At 53.1% G+C, this 19,597-nt stretch overlaps 1 protein-coding gene across 1 annotated transcript in view; it reads right to left on the bottom strand.

Moving 5' to 3' along the window:
• Positions 1-709: 709 nt before the first annotated feature.
• GRIK3 (glutamate ionotropic receptor kainate type subunit 3) overlaps positions 710-19,597 on the bottom strand; it is a 192,182-nt gene continuing 173,294 nt past the window's right edge. The window contains exons 12-16 of the mRNA XM_036446690.2: positions 19,344-19,462; positions 16,658-16,875; positions 5,063-5,285; positions 4,329-4,579; positions 710-1,213 (exon numbers count right to left, since the gene is read on the bottom strand). Coding sequence (XP_036302583.1) covers positions 1,019-1,213; positions 4,329-4,579; positions 5,063-5,285; positions 16,658-16,875; positions 19,344-19,462 — 1,006 coding nt within the window. The 3' untranslated portion in view covers positions 710-1,018. The remainder of the gene's footprint in view (positions 1,214-4,328; positions 4,580-5,062; positions 5,286-16,657; positions 16,876-19,343; positions 19,463-19,597) is intronic.

The raw sequence follows: 19,597 nt of genomic DNA, 5'->3' as shown, positions 1-19,597 counted from the left end.
TGTTCCCATCTACCCCAAAGTTAGCCTGTGCATGGGACCTGGGCCCCTCTTGTGAGGAAGTTGACTCCACTTCCACTTTCTCTTTGAGGGCCAACCGGTACAAGGGGAGCTGCTGATGAGTGGATGGCAGACAGCCCAAGCTCCCTCAGGCCATCAGGGTCTAAAAAACAGCGTGGTAACCAGCAAAATAAGATCTCATGATGCGAAGGCCTATGGGATTTCCATGGAACCCACTGTTCCTCTGGGCCTCAAATATGGGCCGAGTCTCTGGGTGTCCTTTGTGAGAGTTTCAGGGAGTTGTCTCTCTGCCCTCCAGAAAGTAGAGAAGAGTTTGCTTCGACTGTTCCCCTACTCTCTTACAGAAGTGTGGCCATTGGACATTGATTGTAGAATTCAAAATGGCAGCCTTTCCCATACCCCAAACTCCTCTTTTTCTCTTTTCCCCTTTGGGGCTCTTTGCCTTCAACTCTGCCCAAACAGGGGCTCCCATGGTTGGTGCCAAATCCAGGAGTTCAGAAACCTGTGAGAAACCTCTGCTCAGACATGTGGATGGCCGTCCTCTGTCTTTAGCTCCCACTGTCCCACCGTCAGCCAAACAGGAACACCCCTGCTATGTCCAGGGTGTGTGTCTCTGGTCTCGTAGTCAAGCCCCAGGAGGCCTGGGCTGATGGGGAAGGAGTGGCAATAAAAGAGCTGTTGCCTATTTTCTCTGCTGACTATGGAGGAAGGTGGAGGCGCAGGTGGGCGTGGCCTGACAGAGGCGTGTGCTTCCTTTGGCCTTGGCTGTCTCGGCTGGCAGCTTTCGAAACCCACAGAAGAAACAAGAGGAGATGAAGCTCAAGCAGCTGGCCTGGGGGCCTGCCGGTTTCCCGGTAGGTGAGGGCGGAGGGCTCCTGGCCCAACAGGCAGGCAGCAGTTCCGGCCCCCAAGCCCGGTGTGAAGACAGGGATGTTCCTTCCAGCCTCCTTTGCTCTCCTCCACCCTGCCCTCCGGCCTGCGGTCCCCACCCTACCGGTGCTCAGGGGAACACGGGGGCCAGTGATGTGCTGCAGGTCATGCTGTCCTTGCCCGGAAGCCGGCGGTCGTTGAACGTGTGCATGTTGATGACGGCGTCGGTCTTGACCATCATGGGGGGCGGCGGCTTGTGCTTGACCCGACGTTGGCAGGTGAGGGCGAAGCGGATCTCGTCGGCCACGGTGCTGCAGAAGGAACGCTGCGGTGGGAGTGAGGCGGAAAGAGCAGACGGGTGAGGCCTGGCCCAGCGATTCAGCTAACTCCTGCCCTTCCTCCCGCGCCTGTGCTAAGGCCACTGGGTCTCTGTCACCCCTTCACCCCACTCACCCTCTGGCTCCCTGCAAGATGACCCGTTTGTGTAGCAGCTACAGAGCATCATGTTCTTGTTTGGAGATTAAGCCCTACCCGGTTTGGCTCAGTGGATAGAGCGTTGGCCTGCAGACTGAAGGGTCCCAGGATTGATTCCAGTCAAGGCCGTATGCCTGGGTTGGGGGCTCAATCCCTCCTGGGGGCGTGCAGGAGGCAGCCCATCAATGCTTCTCCCTCATCATTGATGTTTCTATCTTTCTCTCCCTTTCCCTTCCTCTCTGAAATCAATAAAAATGTAATTTAAAAAAGAAAGAAAGAAAAAAAAGATAGTAGGACAGGTAGTATCATCTTATCCCCATTTTACAGATGAGCACACCGAGGCTCTGACTGGCATATACATTAAGTTTGAGGAGTTGACATATCTGACTTCTTTTTTACACTAGATTCTGAGAGCAGGAACCAGTCAGCTCTGCCTCATCGACTTCCCCCCCTTTCCCGGGTCTGCCCCCCGCCCCCCCCCCCCCCCCCCCACACACACACATGAGCCCAGCCCCTGCACTAGTCCTGGCTCAAAGTCAGGATTTAAGAAAGACCTGAATGTGTGAATGTGCGAGGCTCCTGCAGGCAATTGAGTGGCAGTGGCCTCCTCCAGCCTAGGTCCCTGTGAGTACCGAAAGCAACAGCAAAAGTGCCGCATTGCCTGCATGTGTATGATGGCAGAGGCTGTCCTGCAGCTGGACTGGAAGGCAGTGGGGATCACTGATGCCCAGTGAGGCCAGGGAATCAGTACCGGACAGCTGTACAAGGCTGTTTGTGCAGGGGAATGGGACCTGGCTTTGAATTCTGGCTCTGCCTCTTACCAGCTGTGGGACCTCCCCCATGAAACACAGACATCACCCTCACCTCCCTCTCTTTATTCTGAAAGTAGTTATTTAGCCCCTACTGTGTGTCAGGCACCATTCTAGGTGTTAGGCACACAGCAGGGAAAATGACAGGTAAGGTTCCAGTCCTCGGGGAGCTTATGGTCTAATGATGGACGAGAAACAGATAACAAACCTGTAAGCAAATAATTTCAGTGATAACTGTTGTTAAGAATAAAGCAGTGGAATGGGACAGAGAGGGTTTGGGAGTAGCGACAGGTGAGAAGGCACCTTGAGAGGTGACATTTGAGCTGAAACTGAAGGAACAGAGGATGCCAAGAAGACGGCACTCTGGGGGGAGGTCATTTCAGTGCTGGGGCAGCATGTGCAAAGGCCCGTGGCTGAAGCGTGTCAGGCACATTAAGGGCTCAAAAGGAGGCCGATGTGTGTGTGCAGCAGAGAAGAGGGGTGGGGTGGGCGGGAGGAAGTCAGGGGGGTGGGCCAGGGCCAGATCCTGGAGGCTTTTTGGTGGATTTTGGAGCTCATTCCAATTATAATGAAAATTCCTAAAGAGTTGTTTTTTTTTTTTAATGCAATTTTTTCTAGCCATTCCTGATTATTGGACATTTAGTTTTCTTCCTTCCTTCCTTCCTCCTTTCCTTCCTTCCTTCCTTCCTTCCTTCCTTCCTTCCTTCCTTCCTTCCTTCCTTCCTTCCTTCCTTCCCTCTTTTTCTTCACAAAATAATTAACACTTCAATGAACATTTTTATAAACATAACCACACATATCCTTGGCCACTTCTATGGGTGCAATGCTGACGCAGGCTCACTGGTTACAGAGGATGCTATCTCATTTTGGACAGATGTGAAAGCTGCCTGTTTTTAAGGGTCCCCTGTACACACGACTTAACGACCATCTCTTCCCACACTGGCCCTGCATCGCTTTGAGCTTTGTGGAGAGCGGTGCTCCCCCCTCCCCCCCTCCCCACACACAGCAGCCTTTCCCGCTCAGGTGCTCCCTGAAACCACGCTGCACACTTTCTTAAGATGCCAATGCCAGGCGCTACCACAGACCAATTAAAGCGGAGTCTCCGAGAGCGAGGCCAGGGCATTAGCACTTAAAACACTCTCTTCCTGTGATTCTAATTTGCTCCCGGGACCCAGAGCCACGCTTGAATTAATCAGACAGGTTGAGTCTAGGTTCTCCCATTTGAACGCTTGGGCCGAACCTCTCTCTTCACCCTTTTCTCTTTTAAACTTTTGATTATGGAAATTTCCAAATACATGCAGAAGGAGAACAGGATAATGAGCCTCGGTGTCACCGTCACCCAGCTCCCATAATTATCCCGCAGGGTTTTATGCAGGGCAACGGCCTGGTCTGAATCAAGTTTTAAACGGCGCCCGCCGGCTGCTGTGGCTGGAGAGTGGGTGGCAGGGAGGAAGGGTGGAGGCGGGAAGGCCAGGCCGGAGGCGGGGCCGTGGTCTGGCCAGAGAGGACAGGGCTTGGGCTGGCGTGAATGACTGGGACCAGGGACGGGAGGTCTGCTCAGAGTCGGAGCAGAGGTGGGCCTGGCCGGCTTCCCGCTGGGTGGGATGCAGGGTGGACTATGATTAAGGTGACCAGACGTCCCGCTTTTGGCGGGACAGTCCCAATTTTTAACAATTTGTCCCGCGTCCTGCGGCGTTTTTAAAAAAGTCCCGATTTTTGGAAATAATCTTAAAAAAGTCCCAATCTTCTGGATGCCCAAGGCACTGGCCTCCTTGTTCTCCTCCTCAGGACAGTTCATAGAAGGGGCACCCAATGGCCAGAGTCTGTCTTTCTATATGGCACCTTTCTATATGGAATCTTTCCAAAAATCGGGACTTTTTTTAAAAAGCTGCAGGACGCGGGACAAATTGTTAAAAATTGGGACTGTCCCGCCAAAATCGGGACGTCTGCCCCTTAGCTATGATGGGAATGGGGTCAGACACTACCTTGGGCCTGGCGCGCAGGAGGTGTGAGCACAGCATCAGCCCCGTCCCCTGTCTCCCGTCTCCCTCCCTCCCTTCCTCCCTCCCTCCCTCCCTTCCTCCCTCCCTCCCTCCCTCTCTCCCTCACTCCCTCCCTTTCCAGTGCAGGTGTGGGGTGCAGGTGCTTGGGGCTCACCTGCTCTCGCTCTGCTGTCTTGCGGAGCTTGTACACAAACTCGCCCACGGCCACGAGCACGGACAGAACCAGCCCGGCGGCCAGCACGATGAAGATGCCCCCGATCTTCTGGATGCCCAGGGCGCTGGCCTCCTTGTTCTCCTCCTCGGGGCAGCCGCTGCCCCGCCACCACTTCTCCTTCATGATGTGCAGCTTGTCCTCCTCCTGCAGCTGCAGGATGGCGATGGTGATCTTGTCCCGGTATGGGGAGCCTTGGTGGGAAGTGGAGACGCGTGTCAGCGGCACTTGGGCCACCTCTTGCGCCCCTGGAGGGCGTCAGCCACCATCCCCAGCCCTCTTGGTCAGCTCATAGAAGGGGCACCCAATGGCCAGAGTCTGTCTTTCTATATGGCACCTGGCTGGGAGGAAGGGTCCTTACCTGGGGTGGGGGGTGTCTTGCTTATGAATCACTGTGTCTGGGCTGCCTCAATGGGGGTGAGGCCGGGAAGAGAAGGCATGACCTCTGAACTGCACCCCCTCTTGGTCCCAGCTCTCTGCTCAGGCCAGGGCTGACCTGGCAAGGGACATGGCTCTACGCCTGCATCTCTGGGCTGAGAAAATGCCACCTCGCCAGGCTCAGCGGGAGGAGCTGGGAGTGGGAGCAGGAGACTGTGTGTGGGAGCGGATGCGAGGGCCTCGCCAAGGCCCGACCCCTGACCCTGACCCCTGACCCCCACATGCAGCCCCCCGCTCACCCATGGGCGTGCCGATGCCGTAGCCCTTGGAGTCGATGAGGCCCCCGATCTGGGTGAGGTTGCAGTTCCGCTGGGTGACGTACTCGATGGTGGTGGACTCCATGAGCAGCGCGTAGTCGGCGGTCAGCGTCCTCTGGATGCCCTCCTCGTTGTTCTTCACCAGCGCCGAGGGCTTGCTGCTCATGAAGGCCCACATCTTCTCGAAGGTGGAGATCTTGGATTTCTGGGTTGTAGGGGAGGGGGATGCACATCGTTACTGAGCACACTGGGACCTTGCCCAGCAGCGCTCAGGGCGTGGAGCACTGTACACAGCCCTCAGAGTGAGGGGGTGCCACCCACTGCTCAGATGTGGACATGGAGGCCCCGGAGGGCACTCCCCAAACTCACCGCCAGGAAGTGGTAAAGCCAAGAACCAGACGCAGGAACCCCGTCTGGAAACCCTTGGCTCTTTTCCATGGCACACGTGTTTTTCACAGTGACTTTTAAAAAATTGACTTTCTTCCTCTAATATTTACTGAGTGATTCCATCTGCAGGCCCTGTCCGAAGGGCTTCACTGCATTTATTCACTGAGTATTCACAGCAATCACAGGAGGCAGGTATGTTGGCCCCATTTTACAGATGGGGAAACTGAGGCATGACTAAGTAACTTTCCTGAGGTCACTCAGATACTAAGTGGCGAAGCCAGGCTTGCAATCCAGACCCCCTGACTCCAGAGTCCATGCTCCTAACCTCTTACTGCTGCAACTCTTGCCTCCAGAAACTACTGTGAGGGCAGAGAGGGAGAGGTGGATGCCGATGGGGGCAAAGCTCGGTAGGTTTTGCCCACACCCCCCACTTCAACCACAGTGGGCCTCCCTTGTGTGCTGTGTCTCAGGGAAGATTTTGTCCAAGGGGAGAATGGCAGAATGGGGAGTGGAGTGGGAGCCCTCAGAACAGGTGTCTGCAGGCCCCCTGCCCCCTTGTCCCCAGAATGCCTTGTGCTGGATGCTGCTGCCTGGACAGAACCAGCATCCCTAGGCCCAGGCCTAGTGGGCGGGCTGCTGTGTGTGCGCTGCCTGACTGGGGAGGGTCAGAGGGCACTGGGGCCAGGAGAGGAGGCTGACACCGCATGTTCCCTGCTCCTGGGGAGACTGGGCAGACCAGGTGCATGAACTTCATGAGACTTCCTGGGAACTGAGTGCCGACCAGCTGCCTGCTCTGAGCAGGGATCAGCCCTGCCCCCACTGAACCCAGGGGAGCAGGTGGCTCTGCAGGCCTCATTGTACCCAGCGGTTTCCAAGTCTGGCTGCGCCTCTCTGTGATGTCAGCTTGTCTGACTGGCACCCGGCCCAGCTCTGGTGTGCGTGATGGCATGGGTGTACTCAGACAGGCTGGCGCGGTGCTGGGGCTGGGCAGGAGATGGGGAAGAAACTTCCAGGAGTCGGGGCAGTGGGGGTGAGGAGAGGTGGGGTGCTCCCTAGCTCCATAAGGACTGTCCCCTCTGATAGTGGCTCCTGGAGACGCAGGCTTGCCAGGAGGAGGAGAGGCCTCTGAAGTAGCAGGGGGAACCCACTTGGAGTTCCACCTGAGCTCAGATACTGTCAAGTACCAGTGATAGCTTCTGGGCACAGGGTCTGGGGACACCTTCACAGACAAGCAGCCCCTCCTCACCTGCAAGTTTATCTGTCCCCAAAGCCAAAGGCCTGGAAGGGCTCAGATGCCTGGAGCTTAAATGGTTCCACCAGAGCTACAAGCTGGCTGCTCCCAGCTCCTCCTGGGCCTCAGCCTGTTCTATTTTCAGCTCTTCTTGCTCTCAGCTACTCCACCTCCATAGTTACTCTCTTACTTTTGCAACTCTTGCCTCCAGACCTTCTGTGCTCTCCAGCTAGTCCATTTGCCCAGCTATTCCTCCACCTCAGCTTCTCCTGCAGCCCCAATGCATGCCCCCCATGAGCTCCTATTACCCTTAAATACATCCCCAATTTCCAGCTCTTCCAACTCCCCAGACATTTCTTATTTTCTAGATAATTTCTGATATCCAGACTCTTCCACCCTCCAGCTTCTTTTATCCCTCAGGTCCTTTCCACTGTGTTGCTTTTCCTGCTCAGATTCTCTGTGACAGGAAGTTTCTATATGGCTCCAGTGATCTCCATCAGGGGACTCATGTCCTTGTGTAACCCTCTTCCCCTACATGGGGGCTGGATGAACAGACTTACTTTGAAATCCCCCCCCCCCCTCATAGCTATGGGATGTTGCTCAGAAATTAGGTTGGTGAGACTGAACTATCATCTTGCTTGCACTCTGCTTGCTGCCCTGATGGAAGCTGCTGCCATGCTCTGAGTTGCAAGTCTCATGGCCAGGAATGAAGGGCAGCCTCCAGCTAATGGGCAGTGGAGAACAGCCACAGAGGAACTGAATCCTGCCAACAGCCGCGTGGCAGAGCTTGGAAGTGGAGCAGCGTTAGAAACACCTTGAATGTGGCTCATGAGACAACCAATCAAGAGGACCCAACCAAGCTGTGCTGAACCCTGACCACAGTCTGTGAGATCATAAATGTTGTTTTAAGACACTGACTTTTGGGTCATTTGTTACACAGCTATAGATAACTGACACACTCTCTTACATACATACTCACACAAGCTATTTCTGTTCCCCATAGTTGTTTTTTCAGATAATTAATTCTAACTATTCCTTTAATCAGCCCATCTAAGTCCTATCATCCCTGCTTACCAGGTACACATAGTCCTCAGATACTCTACCCACCTGGTTATGGTAACTAAGCACTATTCTCCCTTCAGTGACTCTAGCATATCATCTCCTTTCCACCCAGGTCCCTCCTGCTTTCTGAGTTTTCCTTCTTCTACCAGAGCTGGGCACCAGGGCTCCTTTATACCTCCAGTGCATGCATGAAATCCATCTACCCATCCATCCATCCATCCATCATACCCACCTTTATCATGTTCATGTTCTCATCCATTTGCTCACACACTATCTATACACTAATGTATTCAACTAACTATCCGATCACCCACCTAGCTTTTTACCTATTTACCCTTCCATTCATCCATCTAGCCAGCTATCCATCCATCATCCATCCATACATACATCCATCATACCCACCTTTATCATGTTCATGTTCTCATCCATTTGCTCACACACTATTTATACATTAATTTATTCAACCAACTCTCCGACCACCCCCTAACTTTTTACCTATTTACCCTTCCATTCATCCATCTAGTTAGCTATCTGTCCATCCACCTCTCCACCTCACCCATGTTCTCTCCTGTGCACAGAGTCAGCCACTGGTAAAATCTCAAGCCTGGCAGAAGTAACTTGACAATGAAACATCCAAGAAGTCCTGCCCTATTCCTGTGTCTCAGAATATAGCAAGAACTTCTGATTCTGCAAACTCCTCCCTGCATCCTCCCTCCAACACCCCCTTCCTCCTATACATACGCTTGTCTGTCATCAAGACACAGGCTCTTTCCAGTCACACTAACCATAAAAGGAGACAACATTTCTGTTGGGGGTTTGAGGGAGTGTGGAGGCGATAGGCTTTTTGAAAAGATACATGAAAGCCTCCGTGGATAAAGGAACAGAATGAGGAAGATGGGAAAGGACACCAGAGAGCTTGACCAGTTAAGGTGAGAAGTGACAATAAGGCGGAAGAGGCTCTTCTCTGCCAGCCCCAGAGTCAGTAAAGTTACCGCCTTGGCCACCGTTAGGCAGAGGGTTTAAATCCACTTCCCTAGCACGCCCACCCACTGTGCTTGTCCTATATCTTGGGTTCCCGTCGCAAACACCCCCACTCATGGTCCTTGTCCCCCTTACGCTCTGATCTGTCCTTCTGTGAATCTGTGATTCCAGACACATCCCTGAAAAGCTTCCCTCTGGCATGTCTGAGACATGCATGGATGCATGTAGGGTCCCTCCCAGAATCTCAGGCCTCTGTCCCATCTACCTGGGCCCAGCCACTAGAGGCCTGAGCTCCTATCACTGGACTGAGTGGTGGTCAACCCCGGGGAATGGAATCTCACACACCTATGGCTCCGGAGTCATGCTGCCCGCCCCAGCCCCGCTGGGAGCCTTAATAAGCCTTGCTTCAGGGCCAGTCACTCAAATCAATTAATGGGATTGTTTGGAGCAGCCATTCAGGGAGCTGTGCCAGGATGAAGAGACTTTTTTATCAGTAAAATTGGCAAGAAAGTAAGTTTCAGGCTCATGACTTTCAATCACAGCCGCCTCAAAAGAGTAAATTGATTTTCCCCGACCGAAGATACTTCATCTTGAGGATTTAACATTTCTGTACAAGAAAATGTACGTACGTGTACATATATAAATATATCGGTTCTGAAGGAAGCTGAATCCTGGGGATTCATGTGATTCCATGTGAGACTGGAGTTTGGAAAGGAGACCTTTCCCACAGTAATTAGCTTTCTTATCCCTGGTGTGAGTCTTTGGCTTCATCGGCTCTTCCTACTCGAGCAGTTAATCATGTCTCTTGGCTTATTTCTGTGGGAACCAGGAGGTCTCCCTAAGTCTGCTGCTTCTGCCTGCCAGTGAGGTCAGACTGCTGACTGCCCCCCACGCCCCCACCACCTGCCCCCCACCCCAGCTGCCCAGCAACAACCCCTGTTGTCTGCACGTGCCCCCCAGGCTTGCCCGTGTGGGGCTGCAGGCTGGGTCCTGAAGTGGGGGGTCAGGAGGCGAGGGGTGCAGACAGGCGTGGAGGTGGTGGAGGTGGTGGTGGGAGGGGTCAGCCCCATGGTATGAACTCTGATTTTATTTTTATTTATTTATTTATTTATTTATTTATTTATTAATTTTTTAAATATATTTTTTATTGATTTTACACAGAGAGGAATTGAGAGGGACAGAGAGTTAGAAATGTCGATGAGAGAGAAACATCGACCAGCTGCCTCTTGCCCACCCCTGACTGGGAATGTGCTCGCAACCAATGTACATGCCCTTGACCGGAATCGAACCCAGGACCTTTCAGTCCGCAGGCCAACGCTCTATCCACTGAGCCAAACCGGTTTTGGCTGAACTCTGGTTTTAAATGCCAGCTCCTTCAGTAACCACGGGCAAGTGACAGCACATCTCTGAGCCTCACTTTGCACATCTGTAAGATGGGGGTTAGCTTAGCGCAGAGCCTGGTCCACGAGGTGCTCAATCAATGCCTGGAATCATTATTTTCTTTAAGGTTCTTTAATTCTCTTTCACACCTAGAAATTGGGGACAATAACTTCTGCAGTACAGAGTTGCTATAGACCATAATGACACAATACTCAGCCAATGCTGACAGGAGCCGCACATGGCATTGTATAATAATAAGTGAAGAATGCTGAGCGGAATTTTGATAAACTGGAGAGAGCTACCGGCTCTCAGCTCTGACAATTGTTGCTTCGTGGAAGAGCCGGCTCTGGGATGCGCCGTCTTTCACATTTTCAAGAAGCTGGAAATGTGAAGTTTTTTTAAATGCAAAGATCTCCGTGGCTGAAGAGGCCTGTGTATCACCGGTTCCAACAATCAACAATCAAAATAGTGCTTATGACACATGTGCTGTGTTGGGCACAGTTCCAAGCTGTTTATGTAAATTCTCCCATTTAATCACCTCAGTAACTATAGGAGATGGGCACTATTATTACACCCATTTCATAGATGAGAAAACTAAGGCACAGAGAGGTCCTCAGTAACTGAGAGTTTTCAACCACAGCCAGCATTATTGGCCCTCCCCCTGCACCTGCCGCTGCTCCTCTGCCCACTCTGGCTCTGCTCTGTTCTGACCTGTGGGTACCTCCTCAAGTGCTTAGCTCTGTGCAGAGGCAGATGGCCATCCTGTGACAGAGGCACCATGACCTCCCAAAGGCCCAGTCCTGAAGGACCTGGGAGAATGGAAAGTCTCCAGGTGTCCCCTGCCTGGACTCCTTCCAATGTGCTTTTGGGACTTTGGGGCAATAGGAGAAAAGGGTCTAGCCTGCTTCCCCATGGCTGAGCCAGCCAATTGGAGCAACATCCAGAGGAGAGAGCCTGGGACTAATGTGTTCCTATGCGGCTGTCACTGCGCTAACCACTGCACATCGGCAGCTCATTGAATCCTCTACAGGCGTCTTCAAACTACGGCCCGCGGGCCACATGCGGTCCGCAGAGGAGTCTGATCCGGCCCGCCAGGTTTTTTGGGCAGTGAGCGCAGCCGAGGTGTTACAGTAGGAATTAGTAGTTCATATAGTCCGGCCCTCCAGCTCTCTGAGGGACCGTGATCTGGCCCCCACTTTAAAAAGTTTGAGGACGCCTGCTAGCTAATGGCCATACGGTGGGAATCAGTATCCATGTCACCCACGTGAGTAAATTCAGGCTCAGAGAAGTGATGTGACTTGCCCAGGGCCACCCAGAAGAGACAACACCCAGGACTCCAATCCTGGTCTGTCTTACTTTAAGACTGATGAGACTTGACTGTGCCAGGGCACCCCACCAAGCTCCGCCTGGCCATTGCATTTTGGTCTTCCCACCCCACTATGGATGGAAAACAGGGACAAGGCACTATCAGAGAGGCAGGCAGACAGAGCGGAAGAAACGGATGCAGACGCCAGGGAGTGCCCCTGAGCCCTCAGCTCAAAGAGGTGTGCCAAACAGCCGAGAGGGGGTGGAGGTGCTGGACTCTTTGGCCTCTCCAAGCGTCTGCCAGGCTCCGGTGCTGGGATGGGGCAAAGCTGCACAAGGGGGAGGGATTGGCAATGCCAGGGACTGAGAGAGCCTGAAACTCTTGGCCCTTAGCTCCCACCCCTTTCCAAAGCGGCGCTCCCCTATGTCCCAGGCTCTCTCCTCTGGATGTTGCTGTGCCTCCCCCGCCCCAACACCAAGGAGGGCTCATTCTTGGGAGAAGCTGTCTTCTGATAGCTTCTCCCTTCCCAGCTGCTCCGCCCTCCCGCTGAGAGTCTGCTTCCCCAGCTTTCTCCTTTACACTTTGCCTATATATTGTTCCAGCCAACCGGTTCTTTCAAAGGCCTCCCGTTTCATCTCCTAATTAATTTTCCTCTTCCAACACAGGAGATGCCGTTTGTGATGTCCGCCGCCCCTGACAACTCTTCAAATGAATTTTCCTTTGGAATGATGGGGCCGCCTCCAGCCATACATCTCCTGGGCTGCGGGTGGGGGAGGGGAGCTCCCCCGGGAGAGCCCAACACCCCACTTCCTGCTGTTGTCTTTGAACTGGAATGAATGGGTTCTCCCCACGGAGTTCTACTCTCTGTTCGGGGGCTTTGTAAGGTGGTTTGCAGCCTAAGCAGGAACACAGGTTAACCTCAGCACTGAAGTTCATCTGCCCTGGACTCTGAGACACTCAGGGGTGCTCCCTGCTCTGTTCCTGCCCTCAACAGGCCTCCTGCATTTGCCCCACTCGGATCCTGTCATCTTTTAACTCCATCCTTTAATTCAACAAGGGCACACATGAACGCACACACACACACACACACACACACTTGGTTATCCAATAGACAGTCTCATTTATTATTTGAGCAACTCTTCTAGGCTGGGGATCTGGCTCAACGGACAGTGGCTTCACTCTTGCCCAACTGACTCCTGGACTGCCTGGCTCTTCAGGGAGGTTCTATGGACACAGTGACAAAGAGCACTGGCGCTAGAGCCAGAGGGCTTGGGTTCAAATCCCAGCTCTGCCTTTCACTAGCTGGATGCAGGACAAGTCAGCCTTAATCAGGTTACTTTCTGAGGCTGCTTTCATCACGTGCACGATGGAGGCGATAACAATAGCTCTGACCTTCTAACAGTTGAGAGAACGACATGAGTGAAAACAATAGTCCTCCCTTATCCGCGGTTTCAGTTATCCACGGTCAACCATGGTCCTAAAATATGAAATGGAAAACTCCATAAATAAGTGACGCGTGCGTTTTAGAGTGCATATCGTCTGAGTGGTGTGATGAAATCGCAAGCGTTCCTGCCCCGTCCTGTGCAGAACACGAGTCATCCCATACACGCACGCTGCATATGCTCCAGGTAGTCACTTAGTGGCCATCCCAGTGATCAGACCCACTGTCACGTGGTTGCAGTGCTTGTGGTTAAGTAACCCTTATTTTGCTTACTAATGGCCCCAAAGCACGCGAGTAGTGATGCTACCAATTTGGATATGCCCAAGAGAAGCTGTAAATTACATGCATGACCAGGAAAAATCATAGAACATACAGGGTTCTGTACTATCTATGGTTTCAGACATCCACTGGGGGTCTTGGAATGTGTCCCTGTGAATAAGGGGGACCATTGTACAGGCAAAGTGCTTGTGACATTGCCTGGCATCTAGTAAGTGCTCAATAAATGTTATTATTAGTCTCCTAGACATCATGTGCGTACTGCTGGCACTGACCCCTGTTCAAACCCAGTGCCAACCTGGCCATGTCCACTCACGGGCAAGGGAGGCACAATCCCTCCAGAAGAAGACCCCAGAGTGGGTGTGAGAGAGGACAGTTCGTGTGCAGACAGAACATCCGGCCTCACATCCCAGTTCCGCCACCAATCCGCTGTGTGATTGCGGGCCAATCACCCAGCCCCTCCATTTCTCTAGGTTTAACCCAGGTTTTCTTCCAGCTCTAACGTGGGAGTGACCATGAGGCCATAGCCTAGCCTGGGATAGGGAGGTGTGACTATGGAGGGAAGAGGGGCAGGGAGAATAAGTTTGTCCAGGGATCTTCAGGGAGGGAGCTGTGTGCTTTCTGCTTCTCATGTGGGGTGGGGCTAATGTATCCACACTTGAGTCCTCTCAGCTACATACAGTCCCACAGCTGCTGCGAAGACAGGAGCCTGGACAAGGAGAGCATTAAAGCAGGAGACAGGAAGTTGGACTTCAAGAGGAATTAATTGGGGATCCGAGAGGAAGGAAGTGGAGCTGGTCCTGCTGGGGGACTTGGAGTTGCTGTTTCTGGCCGAAGGCCCTGATGAGGACAGGCCCTTGAACCCCAGCATCTCAGCTGGGTGGCCGCATCTGAGTCCCTCCACTGTCCTCCTCCCTATGCCATTTGCAGAGAAGGTGGATGAGGGCAGAGCGGGCTGCAGGAGGTGCTGCTTGATGCTTAGGACAGCAGCTCAGTGGGGAGCTGGGACTAGGCTCTGGGAAGCCAATCTGAGCATCTTAGAATGGAGGGAGGCAAGGACATCCAATCAGCAGCAATGAGCCTGCACTGGCCTTATTTATGCTGCTTCCCTTTGATCGGGAGCCCTGCTTGGAGATGCGCTCATGAGTAATGCATGAGGGATGCTCTGGCACAGTCAAAGGGCTAGGCCACAGCCTGAGGAGAGGCACGAGCAGGCACACACACACAGATGCATACATGCACACTCATACATGGACCATTACAAACACATGTAGACGCACATGCATGCAGGGGCCATCACATGCACACAAAAGCTATTATACACACATGAATGGGCCACTACACAACACATGAGCAATCACATATACACAGGCACATCCTCCCTCTCAACACTAATTTAGGCACACCCATGGGGACATTTAAACAGATGGACATGCATATATTCTTCACACATATATACATATAGACACCCTGGCACACATTTGTAAACATTTATAAGCACATATCCACACACCCAGGTCACAGAGATACATATACACATATGCTCACCAGTACACACACATATGTGCAGATACTCAAGTTCACACACAAATACACATGCTCCCACACAGGCAGACTCTGTGCATGGGCACAAGTGTGCACACATACATGTATTATATATTGCTATATGAACACATAAATGTAACACATGCTCACCTACTGCTCACACTCATGAACAAACAAAGGGTCCCAGAGAACTCCTAACACACCTGTGACCACACTTTTCTCTTTCCTTCACTCTAAATACATGGTAGTGCCCTCTGAGGAAGGCCACGCCTGCCGTTTCACAGTGGCAGTAGCAACATCTGAGACAGCAGCTCCTTTCCTCCTCCCTCTTCTCTTCGCTAAGCAGGTGCTTCCATCCTCAAAGAGGGAGCGGGGGAATAGGGGTGGGACAGAGTCCCGGTGGGGCTCCAGTACCCAGGAGGCAGAAGGCTTTCCCACCAACCCCTTCTTCCCTCCTCACTCAGGCCCCATTGGAGGCTCAATCCTTCACTCAGAGGATTAGCCTGGAAGGAGGCAAGGGCAGGGGCTGGGGCTGGGGAGCCAGGGCCCAGAGGAAAGGGACATACACCAGACTTCAGACTGATCGAGAACAGCTAATAAAGAAATGAATGAACAAATGGACCAATAGCCCCAGAGTCCCAAATCCTGACCTTTTCTGAGAAATAATTGGGATAGTGGTTCTCAAAGTGTGGTCCTTGGACGAGCAGCATTACCTGCGAATTTGTTAGGAATGCACATGGCCCCACCCTGGGCCCCCTGACCCAGAAACTCTGGGTTTGCCCAGAAACCTGGGTTTGCCCAGCCTTCCTGGTGATTTGGATGCACACTCAAGTCTGAGAGCCATGGCCTAAATTAGTGGTCGGCAAACTGCGGCTCGAGAGCCACATGCGGCTCTTTGGCCCCTTGAGTGTGGCTCTTACACAAAATACCATGTGCGGACACGCACATACAGTATGATTGAAACTTCATGGTCCATGCGCAGAAGTTGGTTTTCGGCTCTCTAAAGAAATTTCAATCGTTGTACTGTTGATATTTGGCTCTGTTGACTAATGAGTTTGCTGACCACTGACCTAAACCATGGGCCTTGGAGGAAGGCAGACCTGGGTCAGCATCTGGCTTCTTCAGCTGTGAGTGCTTGGACAAGCCACTTAACTACTCTGAGCCTCAGTTTCCACATGAGTAGAGTGGAAGTAGTACCCACTCACAGGATTTGTCAAGAAGGTTAAATGAGGCAACCGTTTAGCACAGCGCCTGGCTCGCTGTGAGCTCTCGGTGGTGGTAGCTGTCGTTATGACCACTTTAATTTCCAGAATAACATTTACAGCTACTGGTTTTCAGGGTCAGTCTGTTAACCCTCTGCTACTCTAGCAGAAGGTGTAAAAACATTGGGAACTGAGCCATCACCTTACAAAGCAGGAGAGGCAGCAGAGTCATGGCCAGATTCCCATGAGAGCAGTAACCGGAGCAGGCGACAGCGGCTTTTTCTAGACACGAGTATTCTTAGAGTGTAACACGCTAAGGAATGTTTGTAAACACTCTCTTCCAAGGAATAGAGGAGGATGTGCCCCCTTCTGCCGTCTAAGTGCGAAAGAGCTCACTGCAAGCCCAGGCCAGCCTCATGGAGGAGGTGGATGCCACTGAGACTCAAAGTCAAGGGCAAGGATGCCACTGGCCCTGGGGCCTGTTTTTGCATCTGGCCTCACTTCCTCCTCCAACCCCGTCTCCCCACCTGCCCTCGGATGATTTAGGAAACAATGCACACTCACAATGCTTGTCCCAGGCATGAAAACTTCTAGGATCTATGATGGGACCAACCCAGGTGGCCACATCACCATCACCCTCAAAAGTTAATGATCCCCAAGAGGGAGGGACAAAACCCTTGGGATTTCTGGCCCCGGCTCTGTGTGGTGAGGGAAGGCCAGTAAAGGGTCAGCTTGTGGTGCTGCAGCAGGAGGGAGAGGGCCTCACCTTGAAGAAGGTCATGGTGGCCCCATCCTTGACGGCCCCATACTCGATTTTGGTTTGCTTGGCCAGGTCATCCGCAGAGTCGATGGGCGATTCCATGCGCTCCACAGTCAGGAAGGCGGCCAGGTTGGCCGTGTAGGAGGAGATGATGATGAGCGTGAAGAACCACCAGATGCCACCGATGATGCGCGTGGACAGGGCTTTGGGCATCAGTTCAGACCCTGGGAGAAGGGAAGAGACAGGTGACTTCTGACCAGACCAGGGCTGTTCGGGTCCTCTGGGTTGGGGACTCCACTGACAAGCGGATGAAAGCCGAGGCTCTTACCCTTGACCAGTGTTCTCAGACTGTGGGCCCTGGGCCAGTAGCATCCGCATCACCTGGGAACTCGTTAGCAATGCACATCCTCAGGCCGCGTCCCAGGACTTACTAAGCCAGTAACCTCAGGGGTGGCGCCCCTCCACCTGGGCTTGATGAGCCCTCCAGGTGATTCCACTCAGGCTGAAATGTAAGAACTGCTGCTCTAGAACCGCAGGCACATGCTCAGCATTTCACAGGCCTGCCAGACCTTCTGATGCATGTCCACAGGCCCCTGGATGGCCCCAGGTTCTGAACACCTGGGAGTCAGGACCCTTAAGATCTGTAGTGAATTCTGCTCCTGACTCTCTGCATGATCTTGGGCCAGACATCTCCCCTCTCTGGGACTCTGCAAAGCACCTCCCTCCTCTTCCCAGCCTCACACAAATACTGTGATTCTGCGATGATATAATTTGAGGAGAAATTGTGTTGGAAATACAATTGGTATACAAATACAAGATTGCTATGCGGGGCTTTGCAGGAAGAGAAAATCAACATTTTTTGAAGCTCTTTGCAGAAATAGATAACTCTTCCTCCCCGACCTTGGGTGTGGAGCACAATTTAGACGAAACCTTCTAACTGAAGTAATTAACTGGGCGGCTTTCAAGAGATTTAAATAGCAAGTGACTCCTGAACTTTTCAGAATATTTGGACCTGCCATCTGAAAAGCGTCTGCTTTGATATGGATGATTTTTTTTTTCTTTATCAAAGAAATCACTCAAGGGAGAGGTTTTCAAATACACAACTATTTTTCTCCCTCTTAATGAAAACCTTGCGGGAATACACAAGGGGCCAGGGCTTTGAATAGCAGCGGGAGATGAAGAAGAGAGGCTATTACTGCACTGAGGGGTTTCCAGGTCTTTCCCAACTGTCACTGCGCAAAGATGATGGACGAAGAAGCAAGGTGAGGCTTCAGGACACTCATTAATAGCGGGGACAGCTCGAGGCACTTCCCTTGAGAGCTGCCTGTCACTTCCCACCAGCTCCTTAGCTTCCTCACCAGCCAGCACCTCACCGCCCCCCCCCCCCCCAGTCCCACCTGCCTGGCCCTCCCCCAGACTGGAGGGCTAATGCTGCCCCCAAGGGGAGAATGACTTAGTTATTTGCTTGGTGAGCTTTGCCAGACTCTGTTGGACCCCTACCCACGCCCAAGTCCCTACCCCGGGCTCTGTCATGGATGGGAAATCATCGGGAAGGGGGTAGGCGCAGTATTTATCTTTCCTCATCCTTCTTCATTCAAGCGCCCAGCACAGGGCTTGGCAGGTAGTGGGCACTCAGGACCCACTGGATAATACCATTCACTCACTCATTCATCCACCCAATACGCATTTTCTGGTGGATGTCTACTGAGGACCTGGGCTTGTGCTGGGCCTTGAGGATACACAGGGATGAGTGAGGGACAAGGACATTTTCTTGGGATCCTCTTCCCTCTGAGCCATGTTTCCTTGTCACTCGATGTCCCCTAGAGATTTGGGTTCCCCCATTTCCTAAGATGAACTGATAAGCAGAAGCAATGGGCACACGTTCCCCCTGAGGGTGTTTGCTGGGGGACCCCGTTCCCGGTGCCGCCTCTAGCCCAGGGCGTCTCTTCCCACATCCTCGAAGCCGGAGCAGATGCTCTGCTTTCTGAGATATGTGCGCAGCTGTACCTGTTTCCAGAGGGTGGGCCACCAGCCCAAGGCCAGGTTCACGGCCCTCCCTCCACAGGATGTTAAGGACCCGTGTCCTTCCATGTATCCCACCTCTCATGTGTTCAGGCTGAAGTCCAACCTCAGCCATGACCCTTCCTCTTCCCTGGCTCCCCACAGCCAGGTGTCACGGAGCCCTGTTCCTGCTGCATCCTGGCATCCTCTTAGTCCATCTCTGCCTTTTACCCCCATGGCCACTGCCCCAGGTCAGATCTCACTATCTCCTTCCTGCAATGGCCTCCCATCAGCCTCCCAAACACTTCCCTGCCTCCACTTTCCCCTCCTCAGCCCAACTTTGTTCAGCCTGATGCTATGGTGGTGAGGCCATCAGTGGGTCAGCCTCAGTAAGAAGGATGCTCTATGTCCACCTCAGTTGGAGCAGGAGATGCTGGGGATGAGCCCTGCCCGACATGGGCGGGGGCAGCTTATCTGCTTTAAGCCTAGAGCCTGAGCTGGCCCAGACACAGCTGTGGTGAAGGGTGGGGCCCTGGGGCAAGGGCACACACCTGGTGTCCAGGTGTCGCCAACCCTGTGATGGCTCAGCAGGTCTGAGGCTGACTCTGCTGACTCCATAAAGGCTGAGCCTCCCCCAGGGAGGAGAGGTCCCCTGGGGAGTGGAGACGCCCCCTGGGGAGAGGGCACGTACCTTGCTGCATCAGAGACCCCATTCCGAACCAGAAGCTGTTCAGCAGCGTGAAGTTGTTTTCCACCACCTCGGAGCCAGAGTTGCAGGGGTGAGCATCGTACCACTCGTAAGGGCTGAACCTGCGGGGAGGACAGGGGAGCAGTGAGGCGGAGCGGCAGGGCGCGGGCGGGAGGGAGGGGGGTCCGTCACGCCACGCCGGCTGGTGGTTTAGCAAACACTGAAGTGCCGGCCACTTGAGCATCCATTCCCACATT

This window comes from Pipistrellus kuhlii, unplaced genomic scaffold (genome assembly GCF_014108245.1).
Source record: "Pipistrellus kuhlii isolate mPipKuh1 unplaced genomic scaffold, mPipKuh1.p scaffold_m20_p_2, whole genome shotgun sequence".
NCBI lineage: Eukaryota > Metazoa > Chordata > Mammalia > Chiroptera > Vespertilionidae > Pipistrellus > Pipistrellus kuhlii.
Note: the sequence above shows the minus strand (reverse complement) of the source record. Positions and strands in the feature narration are given on the sequence as shown.